Genomic DNA, 20,039 nt, shown 5'->3' with positions numbered 1-20,039 from the left:
GTGGAGCCAATAAAAGATGCAAAGCACAACTTAATATGTAACACAAGAGGACAGTTGAGCCGATTGCACGGATGCAAATAGAGACAAATGCTGCAATCGTTCTGAAGGCCTGACCACATGCAGACAGAGCAGTGCTGTGGAAGTCATTTGTTAATCAAAGCGAACCGCCTTCTTTCCTTTAGTTCGGTCGGTTTAAAGGGAAATTAGAGTGGTGAATTGTGCTGTGTGTCTGTCATTTAGCTAAAAAAAATGATGTATAACAGACTGAAAAAGATTACAGATATGCACCATTTTTTTATGCATTGGTAATGATACCGCAATGATAATTTCACGTTACACTATTTGTCTCCAGGTTTGAGGGAGAGGTTGTGTGATGTTGTATTTGCACAAGGGATTTATCACTATGACTGTGTTAGTGGTTAAAGAAATTAAGAAACATCTATGAAACAATGATTGGACTGCCTATAGCACTATTAATAGAAGCTAGGAGTTTGCATGTGCACTGATAAGGCTAGTTTCCTCCACAGCTTTTCAACAATGTAATGATCACTTGAATGGTGGAATGTTTCTGTATTAATATCAACTGCCCCCGTTTAACGTTTGGAGATGGTATTATTTTTCTCTAATGCTCACCAAAGCTCCATTTATTTGATCGATATTGAAATAGCATTATAATCGATTTGAATCGGTTTTAAAATGTAATTATTCCTGTGATCAAAACTGAATTTTCAGCATCATTACTCCAGTCTTCAGTGTCACATGATCATTCAGAAATCATTCTGATATGATGATCTGCTGCTTAAAAGGAACACTTTTTTTGAGAAATAGGTTAATTTTTCGTCTCCCCTAGAGTTGAACATCTCCGGGTCTGGCGGTAGCACTTTTAGCATAGCTTAGCATAGATCATTGAATCGGATTAGACCGTTAGCATCTCGCTCAAAAATGACCAAAGAGTTTCGATATTTTTCCTATTTAAAACTTGACTCTTCTGTAGTTACATCGTGTACTCAGACCATCAGAAAATGAGAAGTTGTGATTTTCTAGGCTGATATGTCTAGGAACTATACTCTCATTCCTGCGTAATAATCAAGAAACTTTGAGAAAAGAAAGTTTTAAATAGGAAAAATATGGAAACTCTTTGGTCATTTTTTGAGCGAGATGCTAACGGTCTAATCAGATTCAATGATCTATGCTAAGCTATGCTAAAAGTGCAACCGCCAGACCCGGAGATCGGCTGAAAATCTTCCCCTAATTTCAAAAATAGTGGAGTGTTCCTTTAAGAAACATTTATTATTGTCATCAATGTTGAAAACAGCCGTGCTGCTTAAAGTGCTGCTTTACCTTCACTCTTTTTCAAAAAAAAAACATTTTTTTTTTTTATAAAAGTCATACTGACACCAAACTTTTAAATGTAGTGTGTGATTCAAAACTAGTTGCCTGCCGATTTGGCTCAAAAACCTGGCGCACTAAAGAGTGTTGGCACTAAACCAGACCTGTTCTAGTACATTCATGTCTATCTGGATCAGTTATGTCTAACTGAATAAAACCCAAATCAGTTCATTTACATTTGCTGGTGGTAAATTATATGGTTAATGGTAGTTGCAAAAAAGCTAATTTTATGGTTCCACTGAAATGGAGAAAATAATACAGCTTGAGATGTTATCAATTCAAATCAGCTTGTGTATTGTAAAATGTGCCATACAAATTGAAACATTATGCCATTTGAAATTCACTAAAAGTATATCTATTATATAGCTTATTTCTGTATATTATAATAGATACTTTGAACGTTTTATTTCTGTTTCCATCGTCCTTAAACATGAAATTAATGAGTATGACTTAGTTAACGCAGGGGTTTTCAAACTGGGGTCCTCCAGAAGGTTCTAATGGGTCCCCAGAAAATGTCAGATAATAAAAGCAAAAATGGTTAAAGTCTACCAAACATTTTCTAAAAGTTTCATTTCTAAATGTCTCTCTCCTTTCTTGCCGTATACACTTTCCAGAATTGTATACGTTTGCTTTGTATCTTTCTGGTGTGTTTTTCTCACTTTATCCTGCTCACTGGGATTCTAAAAGCTGCTTACATACATTTATTGTGAAAGTTGCTTTTTCAAATAATTTTTAATTGAAAATGTTCTTCTTCAGGTTTATACATCCAACATTAAGTATAGCCAATTGAAGTTTGGAAACAATGCCACACCTACTATTTAACAGTTTAAATGTTTTTTCATACATAAAAATATATGGATTTTAAGAAGGGGGTCCCTCATTAAGGTTCATCATATTTGGGGGTCCTTGGCATCATAAAGTTTGAAAACCCCTGACTTAAAGGGTTAGTTCACCCAAAAATGAAAATTGAAAATGAAAATTCTGTCATTAATTCCTCACCCTCATGTCGTTCGACACCCGTCAGACCTCCGTTCATCTTCTGAACACAAATGAAGATATTTTAGTGTAAAGCTGATGTTGAGAAAGGCTTCAGACAGGCCTCCATTGGCATTCAGTACATTTACACTCACAAGACCCATGAAAGGCACTAAAAACGTCGTTACAAAGTCCATCTCACCACAGTGGCTCTACCATCATTTTACGATGCGACGACAATAGTTTTTGTGCGCAAAAAAAATCAAAATACCGCCTTTATCCAACTTGTTCTTGTCTTCCGTGTGTGTCTCCACGACGCATGCGCGAGAATATGACGCAGATCCGGCGCTCGGACACATGACCCAGAAGAGATTTGTTTACAATCAGAGGAAGACGCGCGTGTCTAAGCTGTTGAATTCGACATTGATCGTGCTTTAGGCCTCGGCGTAGTTCTCAAAATGGGGCTTAAGTGTGGAACCCCGGCGCTACGTCATATTCTCGCCAGTGATGCGCGGGTTGATCCAAAATGAGCGGGTGCCCGCGGCCACCCGCGGGTACGAGTCATCCAAAAATATTTTTAATGATATTCGGGTCACGGTCGGTCGGATCGTCAATAAATCCTTATTTACCTTTTGAATGTTGAGCGTTATTAACTTTTGAATAAATGCTGACGCGGGACAAAATGCCCGATTTCCCAAAACCTTGAACTGAGCAATGCCATTGTACCATTTTAATAGGCTACTTTTAAACGCATTTAAAGTCAGTTTTATGTATTTTCTGAGAGGGGGCGGGATTTTTGTTGGGAAAGTCGGGGGAGAGACGCACACTTCGATTGGACTGGATAAACACATGCAGCATCTTAATTGTTAAGAAAATTAAACGAAATAAATGAATAAATCAAGCCTGTATTACATAACACTAGGCTATATCATACAGCTTTCAGAAAAATAACAGTTTGCGCTCCTAAGGGCTTTCACACTTTTCCAAATGTTTTCCAAATGTGGGCTGATGAATTCTTCAAGCCGGGTCGAAACATAAACATCGCGTTCATCAATAATATGCATCTGGAGCTGAAATGGAAAATGATGGGCCGCCTCAAGAACTTCCTGCTCTCGCTGCTGCACCTCTGAGCGCACCACGCCAGGGCCTGAAACATTTTCTCAATGGCCCAATGAGCTACGATGAGCATTTACTACTTTTAAAAAATGCGGGTCAGGAAGCGGGTCGGGTACAATATTTTCTTCTTTTTTTTTGCGGTCCGAGTTGCGGGCGGGTTAGTTGAAAACGTCGGTCGGGTGCGGGTTGTTTATACATTGACCCGCGCATCACTGATTCTCGCGCATGCGTCGTGGAGGCACACACGGAAGACAAGAAGAGGTTGAATAAAGTTGAATTAAGTTGATTTTTTTTGCGCACAAAAACTATTGTCGTCGCATCGTAAAATTATTGTAGAGTCACTGTGGTGAGATGGACTTTGTAACGACGTTTTAAGTGCCTTTTATGGGTCTTGGGAGTGTAAATGTACTGAATGCCAATGGAGGCCTATCTGAAGCCTTTCTCAGCATCAGCTTTACACTAAAATATCTTCATTTGTGTTCCTAAGATGAACGGAGGTCTGACGGGTGTCGAACGACATGAGGGTGAGGAATTAATGACTGAATTTTCATTTTTGGGTGAACTAACCCTTTAATGGTCCATTTCCTGATTTGAAAAAGCACAAACCCCAACATTTCTGCTCATATTGCTGTTCATAAACAACTCCACGCATGCCTTTGGATCAGGCTGGGATCCACCAAGCTCTCGTGTAAGGGTCGATCCACTGTGAACTCGTGAGGCGGTTGCATGCGCTGTCTGGAGTGCTTTCCTCCACGCTGAGGGATGGGCAGCTCTGAATGATGTGCCGGGAGAGGGTCCGTGAAAAAATACGGATGAAGCAAAGCCTGAGGAAACAGACAGGGCAAGTGTCACAGGATCGACTGAATCAATCTGTACAAAACGTCAAATGTGCACCTGTCTAGCACTGATCCTCTGCTTGGAGGGATAGACCAGGAACTTCTTCAGCAGGTCCACAGCTTGCGGCGATGTGTCAGGTACGATTTCCTCCAAAGGAATAGGTGGGTTTTCTTTAAATGTGATCTTATTGTAGTCTGGTAGTTCTGTTATTTCCTAGATTTGATAAACACACAGACAGAAGATTTAGAAGCACAGTCGTCATTCTGTTAATCACAGTGAATGTAAAGTGAGAGCTCACTGGCCAAACTTTCTGGTTGGGAGTTCCCAGCACTCGGAGCACACAGCACAACTGCTCGATGTCATTCTCCCCGGGGAAAAGCGGAGAGTTGTTCAACAGCTCCCCGAAAATGCAGCCCACTGCCCTGAAACAAGCCAGAAGACACAGAGACACCCGCTGAATGTAGAAGAAGCACTACTGCCATCTAGTGAAACTTGACAAAACTTGAGTTTACACTTATTAGATTAGATTAGATTAGATTCAACTTTATTGTCATTACACAAGTACAAGTACAAGGCAACGAAATGCAGTTTAGGTCTAACCAGAAGTGCAATAGCAGCAAGTGCAGGATATACAATGGTTGCGTAAGTGCAGGACATAAAAATGTTCTGAATATATATAAATATGTATAAGTAGAGAGATGGTTATTACTATAAGTAGAACTGAATTTACAGATGAATATATACAGTGAATAAATATACAGATGGCTATTACTATAAACAGAATTTACAGGTGAATATATACAGTGAATAAATATACAGATGGCTATTACTATAAACAGAATTTACAGGTGAATATGTACTATGAATATAATATAATATACAGATGGCTATTACTATAAACAGAATTTACAGGTGACTATGTACTATGAATAAATATACAGACAGTTATTACTTGAACAGAATTTTACAGTTAGAGGTATACAATAATATGTTAGGCTAATATGAGGAATATAGCAGTGGATTAAGTTAGTACAATAAATTATGGACAGAGCTATCCGAAAAAAAGTGTAAAAGTGCAGTGGAAAGTGGTTGCATATTCCAGTTAGAAGTACGGTGCAAAATGCAAATGTAAACATTATTAGAAGGGATATAAATATTTGCTTTCATACAAATATGATATTAATTCAATTTATTATGAAATCTGACATTAGTTTGATTTCATCCAAATTAATTTCCAAATGAAAACCAAGAATTGCATAACTCATTGGATTTTTTTCCATGTAGTCCAGTGATTTTTAATGAAGAGTTTGTTTAAACATTTTATTACATGGGTGGGTGTTTTAGAAAGTAATGAATTTACATAGACATAACACACTGGATATTTTACAGTAATAATTATAAAATGGAGAGAAATAGATAAAAACGAAATGCTATAAAAGCATAAAAAAATTATAAAATGTATACCTCGAATGACAATATACTAGCCTGGATGCCAGCTGAACTTAGCCCTACCCACAACATTTGAGGTTGAACCGTTGAGGAGCAACTATGCTGGAACCAGAGCTGTTCGGACCAATCAAATCATCAGGGTGGGCTTTAGGCGATGATGGACAGATGATCAACAGTAACATCATCATCATGTCTATTTCTGATGCAGAAAAGTTAGTTCATGCATTCATGACCTCGAGACTAGATTACTGTAATGCTTTATTAGCTGGTTGTCCTGCATCATCAATAAACAAGCTATAGTTAGTCCAAAACGCAGCTGCTAGAGTTCTTACTAGGTCAAGAAAATATGATCATATAACACCAATTTTATCATCTCTACACTGGTTACCTGTGAAGTTCCGTATCAATTACAAAGTATTGCTACTGACCTATAAAGCCCTAAATGGTTTAGCTCCAGTGTATCTAACGGATCTTCTATCGCCCTACAATCCATCGCGCTCTTTAAGATCACTAAACTCTAGGCTTCTGGTCATTCCTAGGATATCTAAGTCCACTAAAGGAGGGAGGGCTTTTTCACATTCAGCTCCTAAACTCTGGAATAGTCTTCCTGATATAGTTCGAGGTTCAGACTCGCTGTCCCAGTTTAAAACTAGATTAAAGACGCATCTCTTGGAGGTTCCGGTGATGGCGTAACGAGATAGACGTGTTTGGTGACCGCTCTCCGAGATTGATGGAAATACCCACCAAAACTCGATTTTATATTATTCATTATTAGAATAAGTTAAGTATTGGAGTGGGGTTCAAAACATTAAAGGCCAAAAGACGCAAAATGCCCAAAGGAGACAAAGCAATATCCGCGACAAAAGCTAGCAACGTAACCGAGCACGCTAACACGAGCCCGGGCGGAGCTAGCAAAACTTCGAGCGCTATATTGGAAGCAATAGAAACGCTTAAATCCGAACTGAAGGAGGACAATGTCAAACTGAGAAAGGACATCAACACCTTGAGACAGGAGATGGGTAATAAACTTGACAACTTGACGGAGGAAATGAGAGGTTTGACTGAAAGAATGGAAGAAGCTGAGAATCGCGTGGGTCGTGTTGAGGACATGACACTGGATTTGACCGAAGCGCTGACTGAAAGCATTAAGCGACAGAGGAGAATTGAAAACAAATTGACCGATCTCGAATCCAGATCCCGAAGGAACAACATTCGCATTTTCGGGGTAAGAGAAGGAGAGGAAGGGAAATCAGTAACGCAATTTGTGACAGATTTCCTGAAGCGCGAGTTACCTCTGCCAGCGGATTTGGATCTGAAAATTCAGCGAGCCCACCGAGTCTTTGCAGCCAAGCCTCGACCCAATAATAACCCGAGACAAATTATAGTCAATTTCCAAGAATACACTACTAAAGAGATGGTCCTCAAAGAAGCCTGGAAAAAGGGACGCATTCAGTCAAATGGGAGAAACATTTATTTTGACCATGACTATGCAACTGAGATCGTCCAAAAACGCATGGCTTATCAAGAGATTAAGAAAGTGCTGAAGGAAAAAGGTGTACGTTTCCAAACACCCTACACGAGTATACGAATCCATTGGGAGAGTGGCGTTGGAACATACAGCAGCGCACATGAAGCTGGGCTGGACTTGCGGAAGCGTGGTTTTGAAGTGGAGGTGCCGACAGCGGCTACGGAAGGAGTCGCTATGGAGACTCGACTACAGAGGTCCCTGGGATGGCAGCGGGAGGCGCGTCCTCGGCGAGAGCACAGCTCTACTTCACAGAGGGCAAAAGAGAAACTGATGGAGTTTCAGAGAAGCGGGACAAAATGACTGATTATTAGCGTCTGCACCATTGACACAGGAAGGCCTTTGCAATTCAGTGGACTGGAGGAGAGGTACCAGAGAAGGAGTTAGAACGTTGGACACTTAGGATGGAAGCAGTTTCCAAACCTTACATAGGGCCCTCCCCTTACCGGGGACACTACCCTAGGCCTACCAACGGGGCCCAGTTGGGAGAGACATTTTTCCCCTTGAGTTGGAGCCACAGGTATCCCCTGTATTATTGTTCTTGTTTATTTTATTTTTCAAACTCTTATGTTCTCGTTCTTAGTTTCTGTTCACTTGTGGGGTCTACAGCATTAATATACTCAGGGCATGAGTAGGTCATGTAAACTGAAAGTTGAGACAATAAATGTAAACGGCCTGGGCAACCCGATAAAGAGGAGCAGGGTGTTAACGAAATTGAAAAGGGACAAAATGCAAGTGATATTCATACAAGAAACTCATATGTCAAATGAAGAACATGAGAAATTTAAAAAACTTGGTTACATAAATTCCTTTTATAGCTCGTACAAGAATAGCAGAAGGAGAGGAGTTATTACCCTAATTTCGAACACTGTTAACTTTGAAATGATTGAGGATTGTTCCGATAAGTATGGCAGATATGTGATTGTTAAAGGGAGGATTGACAATACTGTTGTCACATTAGTGAATGTGTATGCACCCCCTGAGGAAGACAAAACATTCTTTAACTTATTGTTTGACAAAATAACAATAATGAGTGAAGGGATTTTGATATGTGGAGGAGATTGGAATACAATTTTGAATTATACTAAAGACACAACAAGTACTAAAAGATATAAAAACATTAAATCCAAGAATCTTAATATTCTAATAAAAGACGCAGGCCTGTGTGATGTCTGGAGGGATCTGCATCCATCAGAGAGAGACTATTCACATTATTCAGCAGCTCATAAGGTACATTCAAGGATTGACTATTTTCTGATGAATACTAAAGATAGACACCGGGTAATAGACTGTGAAATCGGAATAGCAGATGTGTCAGATCACAATGCTATATACTTAACCATATATCTTGATAATCCAAACAAAACAACATTATGGAAAATGAATGTTAATATTCTTAATAATGAAACTGCGGTGCAAGAAATCAAAAAAGAAATTCAGGACTGTATAGCCAATAATAAGGATGAACAAATAGAGCCAACAATATTATGGGACACAGTTAAAGCAGTGATGAGAGGAAACCTGATTTCAAGGCTAGCTCACATTAAAAGAAAGAAAAAACTATTACAGGCTGAATTAGAACAAAAAATTAGAAAACTAGAAAAACAACAGCATACAGATAAGAGTGAAAAATTGGCTGAAATTATAAAAGGAATTAGAAAACAATTATCTGACATGGCAAATGATGAGACTGGAAAGAAACTGAGATTCACAAAACAAATATTTTATGAATCAGGTTCCAAAGCTACTAAAATACTAGCAAAACGATTAAGATCACAGCAATTAAGGAACTCAATTAACAAAATCAGAGACCCAGAAAGTAAGGACATAAAATATGAACCTGAAGAAATCAAAAATATATTTTATAATTATTATAAAACTCTGTATAATCAATCAGAACAAGTAGATAGAAAAGAAATTGAAGATTATTTAGCTGAATTGGATCTCCCCTCCATAGGAACTATTCAAAATGAATCATTAAATACACCCATTACCAAAAAAGAGCTTGATAAGGCTATCAGTAGATTGAAAAGCAATAAAAGCCCAGGGAACGACGGCTACCCTAACGAATGGTACAAAGTTTATAAAGAAGACCTTGCCCCTCTATTATTGGATTCATTCAATTGGACACTCAAACATGCAATATGTCCACCCTCATGGAAAGAGGCCATGATAACAGTCATACCAAAGGAAGGTAAAAATAAAGAGTTATGTGAGTCCTATCGTCCAATCTCCATTTTGAATGTTGACTACAAATTATTCACGTCTATAATCGCCAGAAGATTGGAAACCTTCCTCCCAGATCTGATAGATGAGGACCAGACGGGATTTATAAAAGGTCGCCAAGTGCAAGATAACATCCGGCGCACATTACATATAATCCACGAAGTCAATAGGCAGAGCACCCCTACAGCCTTAGTAAGTCTTGACGCGGAAAAGGCGTTTGATAGAGTCAGCTGGAACTTTCTTTTTGCGGTTCTGAAAAGAATGGGTTTTGATAAAACTATCATTAAATGTATACAGGCCCTGTATGATAAACCAGTGGCTAGAATTAAAATAAATGGTGACTTAACAGACAGATTCGAGCTCTTCAGAGGGACAAGGCAGGGATGTTGTCTGAGTCCTTCCCTATTTGCCTTGTTTATAGAGCCTTTGGCTCAGTATATAAGACAAAGTAAAGAATTTAAAGGAGTCACAGTCGCTAAGGATGAACATAAGATAGGTCTCTTTGCAGATGATATCATAGTATATCTCAGCAATCCTGATTATACGTTTCCTAAACTTTTAATGTTACTAAAAGACTTTGGAAAGAAATCTGGGTATAAGTTAAACATTTCAAAGACCCAAGCCCTTTGTATAAAATATAGACCAGCTGACTCAATTAGACGATCATACAAATTAAAATGGGATTCAGGAAAAATAAAATATTTAGGTGTTTATCTGACTAGAGAACTAAACACATTATATGAGGCTAATTATAGTACAATTAATGAAGCTATACAAAAGGATTTGACAAAATGGGCAACACTAGTAATGGATCTAAGTTCAAGGATAGAGGTGATAAAAATGAATGTGTTGCCCAGATTATTGTACTTATTCATTTCACTGCCAATTTGTATACCAAATACTCAATTTGGTAAATGGGATAAACAAGTGAGTAGATTTATCTGGAAGGGGGCAAGACCAAGGGTGAAGCTTAAAACTCTACAGCTAGAGAAAAAAAGAGGAGGACTTGCTCTTCCAAATTTTAAAGAATATTTCCTAGCTGCTCAGTTGAGATATATAGTTTATTGGTGTTCGTCAGAATATTACTCCAAATGGAAACACATTGAGCTTAACTATGGAGCATGTCAACCACAAACGAGACTGGGTGAGAAAGCATCTACCCAACCGACAGAACCAAATCCTATAGTAGATAAAACAATCAAGATCTGGTGGGATGTAGTGAATAAATACAAAATGGAGGGGGAATGCAAATTGTTGATCTGGCCATTGCACTCTCTAAAATTCAGAAGTGGTCAGATGGACAGAACTTTTACAAGATGGACTGACAAGGGAATCACTGCAGTGTGTACATTAACAGATGGGAAAAAGTTTAAATCTTTTGAAAACTTAAAAAGGGAATTTGACCTGGAAAACTCTGATCTATTTAGGTATTTTCAACTAAGACATTTTTATAATACAGACATTGAAAATCACCTTTCTCAAGAGGGCAGTGAATTAATAGATATGATCGCAGGGGCATACAGACATTTACCTTCAAAAATTGTATCCAAGCTGTACAAATGTTTGCAAAATTGTAATAGATCTGACTCATTATATATAAAACAGAGATGGGAAGCAGAACTGCAACTTAAACTGTCAGAGAATGATTGGCATTCGATCTGTCTTCTGCAACACACTTCTACTAGCTCCAGACAATGGAGAGAATTTGGCTGGAAGAATTTGGTGAGATACTTTATTACACCCCTCATTAAAAGTAAACAGTTAAAAATCCCCCAACATTGTTGGAGACTCTGCGGGGATGTCAATGTCAATCATTCCCATGTATTTTGGACATGTACAAGAGTCCGCCCCTATTGGGAATCTATTGTAACAGAAGTGATGCTGATAACAAGTAAGAAAGTTATAACGAGGAATTGGTTAAAAAGTGAGCCTCTGAGACTGGACCAATGGAGGAATATCATGGAGGAAATCTTTACAATGGAAAAAATTACTTATGACCTGAGACTGGAAACACAAAAATGTAAACTACGATGGTTGAAATGGACTTATTATGTAACTCACTGAAATGTATGAAACAAATGGGAGACTTGTATCTGTAGTACCCTACCAGTTGTTATTTTATTTTGTTCTCTGTGAAAATTTAAAAATGCAAAAATAAAAAGTGTAAAAAAAAAAAAAAAAAGACGCATCTCTTTAGCCAAGCATTCACATTATAATTACCTTTTATACTACAGTTAAATCGCCAGCGTTGTTATGGCCTAAAATAATACATGATTGATTAACTTATTCTAACATTTTTCTTTAACATTCTCTTTCTAACATTTTTCCATGTACATTTATGAAATGCACTTTCTGTAAAGCTGCTTTGAAACAATGTGTATTGTGAAAAGCGCTATACAAATACATTTGAATTGAATTGAATTGAATTGAATGTCACCATAGAGCGTTTGGGTTGAACTCGTTTACTAAACGGAGAACTTGTTCATATATGCGTTCACCTTTACTATTTCTCTCAGAAATGATGATGGTGTCAGTAAGTACTCGTGTATCCTTACATTCTTTTACAACACCGGCAAACATCGTTTACACTCGTCTTCTTCTTCCTCTCCTTCTCCCAGCGTGTGTGCAGTTGAGTTCTGTTGACAACTATACGTCGCTCAACACACGTCACTTACTCCGACCTTTTGCAAGAACTGAAAGTGTGCAGGACTTTCTTTTGTTTTTAAAAATTGAATACATATGCATCACATCAGGGGCGCGGGACCCCTGGTTTCAAAGGATTGCAAATGCAATGCAAATTTTTGTTCAATTACATTTATTCATTTTTAGAATTTAATCATTTATTTGTAATAAACATTTTAAGTGGCCCATTAAAAAGTATTATTTATATGTTGAATTATGTTTTTAAAACATACATGAGGTCATATTGTGACCGTTGCGGTGGAATAGAGCAAAATATTTCCAATATTTTCTAAATATTTTACCATTAATTTCTGAAGCTCATGCCGCTCAGCGCCGCGCGCTCAACCCAGAACTCCCTTTGTGGCATGCTGGATCAAATATAGGCTATCTGAAAGAGTTAGGGCTGCCCCTGACTAAAGGTTTTTTTTCCTTTTTTTTCCTAGTAGTTGTTCATTTAAGCCGTTGTTCACGCAGCGCCGCCGCCTCCATGCCATTGTCTGTTATAGGCTATTTGCTTATTATTTATTAAATCCGGGCAATTTGGTTGATAAAATATTTATTAAAATTAAGATACAATTTATACAAAACGAAATTCAAAGGCTTTCAACAAAACAAAACGTATTGCAGTGTTATTGAACTTACTGAAGACCCCCGTCTTCTGACATAAGCTATTATGCATCTTATGTGTCCTGTTCACTTTTCAACGTACATTTAATAAATAAAAATAACATTATAATATTTAAACTGAAACTAAATACGTGTTTTAATGGGTACAAGCAGTGTTGGGTGTAACTAGTTACTAAGTAATTTAATTACTTTTCCCTTCAAAAAGTAAAGAAAAGGGATTACTCTGTTACTTCTGATGTAATTGAACTAAATACTAAATACAATTATATATAATACAATAATGGAATTAACATCAACATTTAAAGTCTAACTTTAAAATGCATGTTTTATGTATCCTTCTAACATTTGTAATACTTTGGTCAGAATAATTGATGTAGTTTTATATTATTTATTTGAATGAATTAAAATAACACTTTCATGTCTATCCTTGAATCGCTTAACTAGTCGAGGTTGATATAGATTTGGGAAGTAGCCTAATTAGTAATAAATACTCTTTGGAGAGAGTAATTTGTAGCTACAGTAGGCTAATCTAATTACACTATTGAAGATGTAATTAGTAACTAGTAATTCATTACTTTTTTAGAGTAACTTACCCAACACTGGCTACAAGTATATAGGCTACAGAGAAATGTCATATCAGAGAAATGTGCAAATTTCACATCTTTCTCTCTTCTGGCCAGCGTAATCTCTTTTTTTTCCCTGTTTTTGGAAAGTCGTGGAAACTATCACAGATTTTTCTTTTGCTATTGGAGCAAATGCAAACATTTTATTTGGAATTGTCTCTCTCACCCTCATGTCATGATACAATATTATTGCGATACTCCTAGACATATGGTAAAAGGTTAAAAAACAAATCTACTGTTGATTAAAATGCTGAATTTGGTATTACACTTTATTACTAATAAACACTAGAATATTCCATAAAAAATAAGATTTACCCATTTTGATCTCATGTTCACTTGAAGAATAAAGTAGAAATTTCTTACCAGAGATCAACTCCTTCATCATATTTTCGGGCACCATACAGAAGTTCTGGTGCTCTGTACCATCTGAAACACAGCACAACAAATATGTCTAGTCATATAATTTAGGTTTTGGCTTAAAGCTAGAACAAATGTAGATCACTGCTGGCTTGACAGAAACTTTAAAGGGATAGTTCACCTTAAAATGAAAATTAAGTCGTCATTTACACACCCTGGTCTTGTTCTAATGCCGTATGCCATTCTTTCTTTTTCGGACCACAAAAGGAGAAGTTTAAAAAAACGCTCATTCATATAATAACAGTGATTAGTGACCAGCTTTTAAAAGAGATGCAGAAGTATCACAGAACGATCCCATGCAACACGTGTCGTATATTCCAAGTGTTCTGGGGGCATACGATAGGGTTTCGTGAAAAACCAACCAAAATGTAATGTATTATTTAACAAAAATTCTGACGTTGGTCTTCTGTGCATGGCGAGCGTTCATGAAACGTTATTATCACCGCAGTTCACTCCGACTTACCCAGAAAGAGCACACAAGCTGTGAGACCTCAAGATTAATACAGACACTACATGTAATATCGCCATACAGAAACTTTGGTTGTCAGATGACAGTCAGAATTACTTACTTACTTTACTAGAATGACAGTAGACAAATGTGAATGCGATTACTTCTTGTTGTGACAAGCACAATGATATTTTCACCTCTGAGAAGAAAGTACAATACACTATATTGCCAAAAGTTTTGTGACGCCTGCCTTTACATGCACATTAACTTTAATAACATCCCATTCTTAATCCGTAGGGTTTAATATGGAGTCGCCCACCCTTTGCAGCTCTAACAGCTTCAGCTCTTCTGGGAAGGCTTTCCTCAAGGTTTAGGAGTGTGTTTATGGGGATTTTTGACCATTCTTCTAGAAGCGCATTTGTGATGTTGGACGAGAAGGCCTGGCTCTCAGTCTCCGCTCTAATTCATCCCAAAGGTGTTCTTTCGGGTTGAGGTCAGGACTCAAGTTCCTCCACACCAAACTCGCTCATCCGTGTCTTTATGGAGACGCTTTGTGCACTGGTCAGTCATGCTGGAACAGGAAGGGGCCGTCCACAAACTGTTCCCACAAAGCTGGGAGCATGAAATTGTCCAAAATGTCTTGGTGAAGCATTAAGAGTTCCTTTCACTGGAACTAAGGTGCCAAGCCCAACCCCTGAAAAACAACCCCACACCATAGCCCCCCCCCCCCCCCCCTCCACCAAACTTTACACTTGGCACAATGCAGTCAGGCAAGTCCCGTTCTCCTGGCAACAGCCAAACCCAGACTCGTCCATCAGATTGCCAGACAGAGAAGCGTGATTGGTCACTCAGAGAACACGTCTCCACTGCTCTAGAGTCCAGTGGCGGCGCGCTTTACCCCACTGCATCCCACGCTTTGCATTACACTTGGTGATGAAAGTTTGGAGGTCTGTAGCTATTGACTTCTGGTGTCTTCTGAAGTTGGTGACTTCTGCACACTGTGTCCCTCAGCATGCACTGACCCTGCTCTGTGATTTTACGTGGCCTATCACTTCGTGGCTGAGTTGCTGTTGTTCCCAATTGACCGTTCGCAAAGACCCGCCCCCTTTAGTTACTGTTGCTATGTCCGACAAGCCTTGCTCTGACACCACACACACACATTCTCACACAGTGAAAAACACATCGCAGAGCAAAGAGGAGACTGACAACACGCCGATAGACAGGACAGAGCAGGTTACTTTTAATATGAAACAAAGACTCAACTCTAAAATTGTCATTTTTTAAAGAAATGTCAACAATAAATACCATTTTGTGGCTTTTTAATGTGTGGTGACAGGCCTCAGTTAAAGCTGCTCGTGAACCGATCACCTCTTCCTTCTAGTTAATTTATAGTATCAAATAAACATGAATGAACTTCAGAAAGGATTTTTTTTCAACCGCAGAAAGACGTCAGTACACACCGTTTTTCAAGTTCAAGTCCACCGACATTAATCTACAAACTCTCTTGACTGCTTTGTAAGACAAAAATGGCGGGTGGCGGATTATGATTGGTCAGATCGCCTGTCAATCAAACTCCTGGCGAAGGGCGAATCGCTTCCACTTTGTTATAACACCACTAACAGTTGAGCGTGGAATATTTATTAGTGAGGAAATGTCCCGAATGGATTTATTTCACAGGTGTCCATCGATCACAATACCACGCTTGAGTTCACTCTGAGCTCCTGAGAGCGGCCCATGGTTCTCCAGAAATAATGGCGTTTGGGGGGTAAAATGTGTGTTTTTTGGCAGGGTTGCCTGCATTTCTGGGTCTAAATATCACATGATTGGGATCGTTTCAACCTGCGGACATGGAAAAACAGCACGCAGCAAAACTGCGGACTTGGCAACACTGTGTGCAGTTGAGTTCTGTTAACTAACGTTATGCGTTGTTCCGTTGCTCTGATTGGTCTTTCCTGGTTCGGTTGAAACACGCCCCATAATCACAGCCATAGTTTATAGTTCCATAATCACAATTTCGGTTCGTTTTTTATTAAACCCAATTGTACACCCCTAGAACACTTGACATATACAGCATATGTCACATGGGAACATTCAGTGATACTTTTGTGTCTTTTTTTAAAGCTTAATGCTGGTCGTTATATTATATGGCTAATAAACTAATTAATTCATTTTTTGTGGTCCGAAATGATGAGTTCACTTTCATTTTAGTGTGAACAAACTAGGGCTGTAATCTCCCAGTCGATTATTAGTTGATACGCTTGACCAAAATTCTGATTGGTCGATTTTTTTTGCCTCGTTCATTTAATCAGGTGGAAAGCACTAATTGCTAATGTTGCTAATGTATAGTTTTCACTTCTTTTGGATTAGCCCAACCCACTGGAGAAAAAAGATTGAAGTAACGTTAGGCTAGTTTGCTGTATTTATTTAATTGTGAGAGCGTTTTTTCTGCTCTTGTTCTGGCTTGTTTAATAAATATTCCTTTTTTTTTATTAAAGTGGACGTGCCTTTTGTGTTTAAGAGTAAAAGCTTTAAGTTAATAGTCTATTCGTGTCTCCGTGAAGCTGAGCTGAGCTCCTCTGTTCACAGAGCGGCTGAAATGATAGTGTCTGTCAGTTATTATAATACATATGACAAAAACAATTGTCTAAATTATGTTGCATATTCCTCAAAAGTTCTTGTGATGATAGCACTAGTACTATATTTTGGGAAATCATAGGCTGTGATATTGCGCAGGTGCATGTGATGCAAGACTTAAAATAAAACTGCAAAATAAATGATTTAATGTACTGCAAATAGCCTACTTGTATTTTATGTTTATTTATAATTCATTTAGGCAGACAACAAGGCCACCAAGTACTGAGCACAGTGCTCAGCTAATTCATTTAATCTTTGTTTTCCTAACCTCATTTTTAGTCGAAAATTACAGGACTTCAGTCGACCAAGATGTTCTTTGGTTGATTACAGCCCTAGAACAAACCCTTAAAGGATTAGTTCACCCAAAAATGAAAATTCTGTCATTAATGACTTACCCTCATGTCATTCGACACCCGTCAGACCTCCGTTCATCTTCAGACACAAATGAAGATATTTTAGTGTAAATCTGATGGCTCTGAAAGGCCTCCATTGGCACAATGGCACGGTTCACTCTCAAGACCCTTAAAAGGCACTAAAGACGTCGTTACAAAGTCCATCTCACTACAGTGGTTCTACAATAACTTTATGAATCGGCGACAATAGTTTTTGTGCGCAAAAAACCCCTAAATAACGACTTCCATAGTGATGACGATTTCAAAACAAAGCATCATGAAGCTTCGAAGCGTTATGAATCAGTGAGTCGATTCAGCAGTTTGACACGCGATCCGAATCATGATTCGACTCACTGATTCATAACGCTTCGAAGCTTCATGATGCCTTGTTTTGAAATCGTCATCACTATGTAAGTCGTTATTTAGGTTTTTTTTGTGCACAAAAACTATTGTCGCCGATTCATAAAGTTATTGTAGAACCGCTGTAGTGAGATGGACTTTGTAACGACGTCTTTAGTGGCTTTTAAGGGTCTTGAGAGTGTAAAGTGCATTGAGCCAATGGAGGCCTTTCAGAGCATCAGATTTACACTAAAATATCTTCATTTGTGTCTGAAGATGAACGGAGGTCTGACGGGTGTCCAACGACATGAGGGTGAGTAATTAATGACAGAGTTTTCATTTTTGGGTGAACTAACCCTTTAAAGTAAACCATCACCTGGTGGCCACTTGGTGGCTGTACAGACGATCTCCTTCATTGGAAAAGAGCCTCGCCAGCCCAAAGTCAGCGATCTTCAGGTGACCCGTTGAGCTGATTAGAAGATTTGCAGGCTTCAGGTCCTACACACCAAACATTTAAAGCACGGGTAAAACATGAAGCACTGATTTATATGCTGACAAATCTAATAATATATGGGACTCAGTCTCACCCTGTGCATGATAGAGTTCTCGTGGCAGAAAGCCACTCCTTTCAGCAGCATCATCATGTAACCTTTGACCTGGGACGCGGTGAGAGGACGCTGGGAGTTACGGATGACTTCTGACAGATCTGATAACATGTACTCAAACACCAGCACAAAGCCTGTGCCATGCGGGAACACGTCCTTTAGCTTCACCACCTGTACAGATCAGCAAAACAGATATAAAATAATGATGAAAATATTAATCATTATTGGGGATATCCAAATCATCACAGGATGGAAGCCCATTTTGTCAATATTTAGGACAGAAGTCTCAACTGTTTGAGATGAAAGTCACAATTATGACTTTTTGACTTAACTGTTTACATAATCTCATAAATATGACTTTTATTGTCAAAACTTAAAATGCCATAGTTTTGATTAATCTCATAATTGACTTAGTATATCATAATTTTGTCATAATTATGAATTTTTATTTAAAATATGACTTAGTATGCCATCATTTCAACTTTTTAATGTCCATTTTGACTTTCAACTCAATCGTAATTTCGACTTTTCATTGTCAATTTTTACTTTCAGCTCATAACTCATGACTTAATATGCCATAATTTCGCCTTTTATGTCAATTTGGCCTTTCAACTCATAAATATGACCTAGGTGTCGTCATTTCGACGTTTCATTGTCAATTTTGACATTCAACTCATAACTCATGATGGCTTAATATGCCATCATTTTACATTTTATGTCCAGTTTTACTTTCAACTCATAAATACGACTTAGAGTGTCGTCATTTCGACTTTTCATTGTAAATTTTTACTTTCAACTCATAACTCATGACTTAATATGCCATAATTTCACATTTTATGTCAGTTTTGACTTTCAACTCATAAATATGACTTTATTTGACTTTTTATTCATGTCACAATTCTGATAACCAAAGCATTTTTTTCTTCCAGTGTGAGTTGCAAAGGAGAGGATCTTTATGTAATGGAATTTTTTTTTTTAAGAAGTAATGTTTTTTTTTTATAATAGATCAATTGTGTAATCCATCGAGTGTGGTTTCTCCAGGTATCCCAGTCTCACTCACATACTGGTTGTCCTCGATCTCTTGCAGGGCTTTGATTTCTCTCAGGGCCTGGTTTGGGATCCCATCTTCAAGTCTTCGCAGGGCTACTTTTTTCAAAGCCACGGTCTCTCCTGTCTGAAAACATCGACAGATAAAGCGGCGCAGACAGCGGCCTGAGTTATTGTCCTTTCACACAGTCTTACCTCGATGTGTTTGGCTTTGAAAACAATTCCGTGAGCTCCTTCCCCAATCCGACCCAGAATACTGTACTGATCCATTCCACTACCGGACAACTAGCCGACTAGCACAGCAGAAGCCTAACGTTACCTTTGTTTTCCATTCGCACACGGCAAATACTCAACGTATTAGCACAAAATAATAACTGAAGGGAAACTATTGCGAGATGGAGGATTGTTTAGAAGAGATCATCTGTGGTGTCAGCTCCGCTGCAGCTGTTGCCATGGAGATCGTTTCTGTACGGCAAGCTAGCGAAGACAAAAATCTTATTAGAACGATCACGTAATGATCAATCACGTAAATAAAGGCGGACCAAAAAATGATATCCCTACTAAAAACGAGCAAATAATAATTTCCCATATGCTTATATTGAATTTAAATATAGAAATGTCCTAATATGATTACTCAGGTTTAAAAGGAGCAGTCTGGCGGCACCTGTTACTTTTCTCAGCGCAACCATCGGATGGACCAATCAGAAT

The 20,039-nt window shown here is 38.3% G+C and overlaps 1 protein-coding gene across 2 annotated transcripts; it reads right to left on the bottom strand.

Annotated features, from left to right (window-relative positions):
• Positions 1–1,663: 1,663 nt before the first annotated feature.
• On the bottom strand, positions 1,664–19,813 carry cdk20 (cyclin dependent kinase 20). 2 transcript variants are annotated; one of them, XR_013817376.1, is made up of 9 exons: positions 19,527–19,813; positions 19,345–19,458; positions 18,267–18,455; positions 18,056–18,177; positions 13,813–13,875; positions 4,616–4,739; positions 4,375–4,530; positions 3,939–4,304; positions 1,664–2,576 (listed from the first exon to the last, which is right to left on the bottom strand). XR_013817376.1 is itself a non-coding variant. In XM_079828027.1 (8 exons), exons 1-8 carry the CDS (start codon positions 19,599–19,601, stop codon positions 4,113–4,115), a joined length of 1,035 nt encoding a protein of 344 aa, XP_079684153.1. In that variant the 5' UTR covers positions 19,602–19,813; the 3' UTR covers positions 3,142–4,112. The 2 variants fall into 2 exon arrangements, 1 of the variants encoding a protein (XP_079684153.1); XM_079828027.1 differs by lacking the exon at positions 1,664–2,576 and having other exon boundaries at positions 3,142–4,304.
• Between the last annotated feature and the right edge of the window lie 226 nt (positions 19,814–20,039).

This window comes from Gobio gobio, assembly GCF_949357685.1.
Source record: "Gobio gobio genome assembly, chromosome: 10".
Taxonomy (NCBI): Eukaryota; Metazoa; Chordata; class Actinopteri; order Cypriniformes; family Gobionidae; genus Gobio; species Gobio gobio.
The sequence above is the reverse complement of the archived record's forward strand: the minus strand, read 5'-3'. Positions and strand labels throughout refer to the sequence as shown.

Bases quoted from the DNA above. Each gene is read 5' to 3' on its own strand.
- cdk20 (XM_079828027.1), bottom strand. From the start codon at position 19,601: ATGGATCAGTACAGTATTCTGGGTCGGATTGGGGAAGGAGCTCACGGA. The intron at 18,178-18,266 runs GTGAGACTGAGT...TTTGGTGTGTAG, and splicing joins AGAACTCTATCATGCACAGG to GACCTGAAGCCTGCAAATCT. The intron at 4,531-4,615 runs GTGAGCTCTCAC...TATCAAATCTAG, and splicing joins CCAACCAGAAAGTTTGGCCA to GAAATAACAGAACTACCAGA.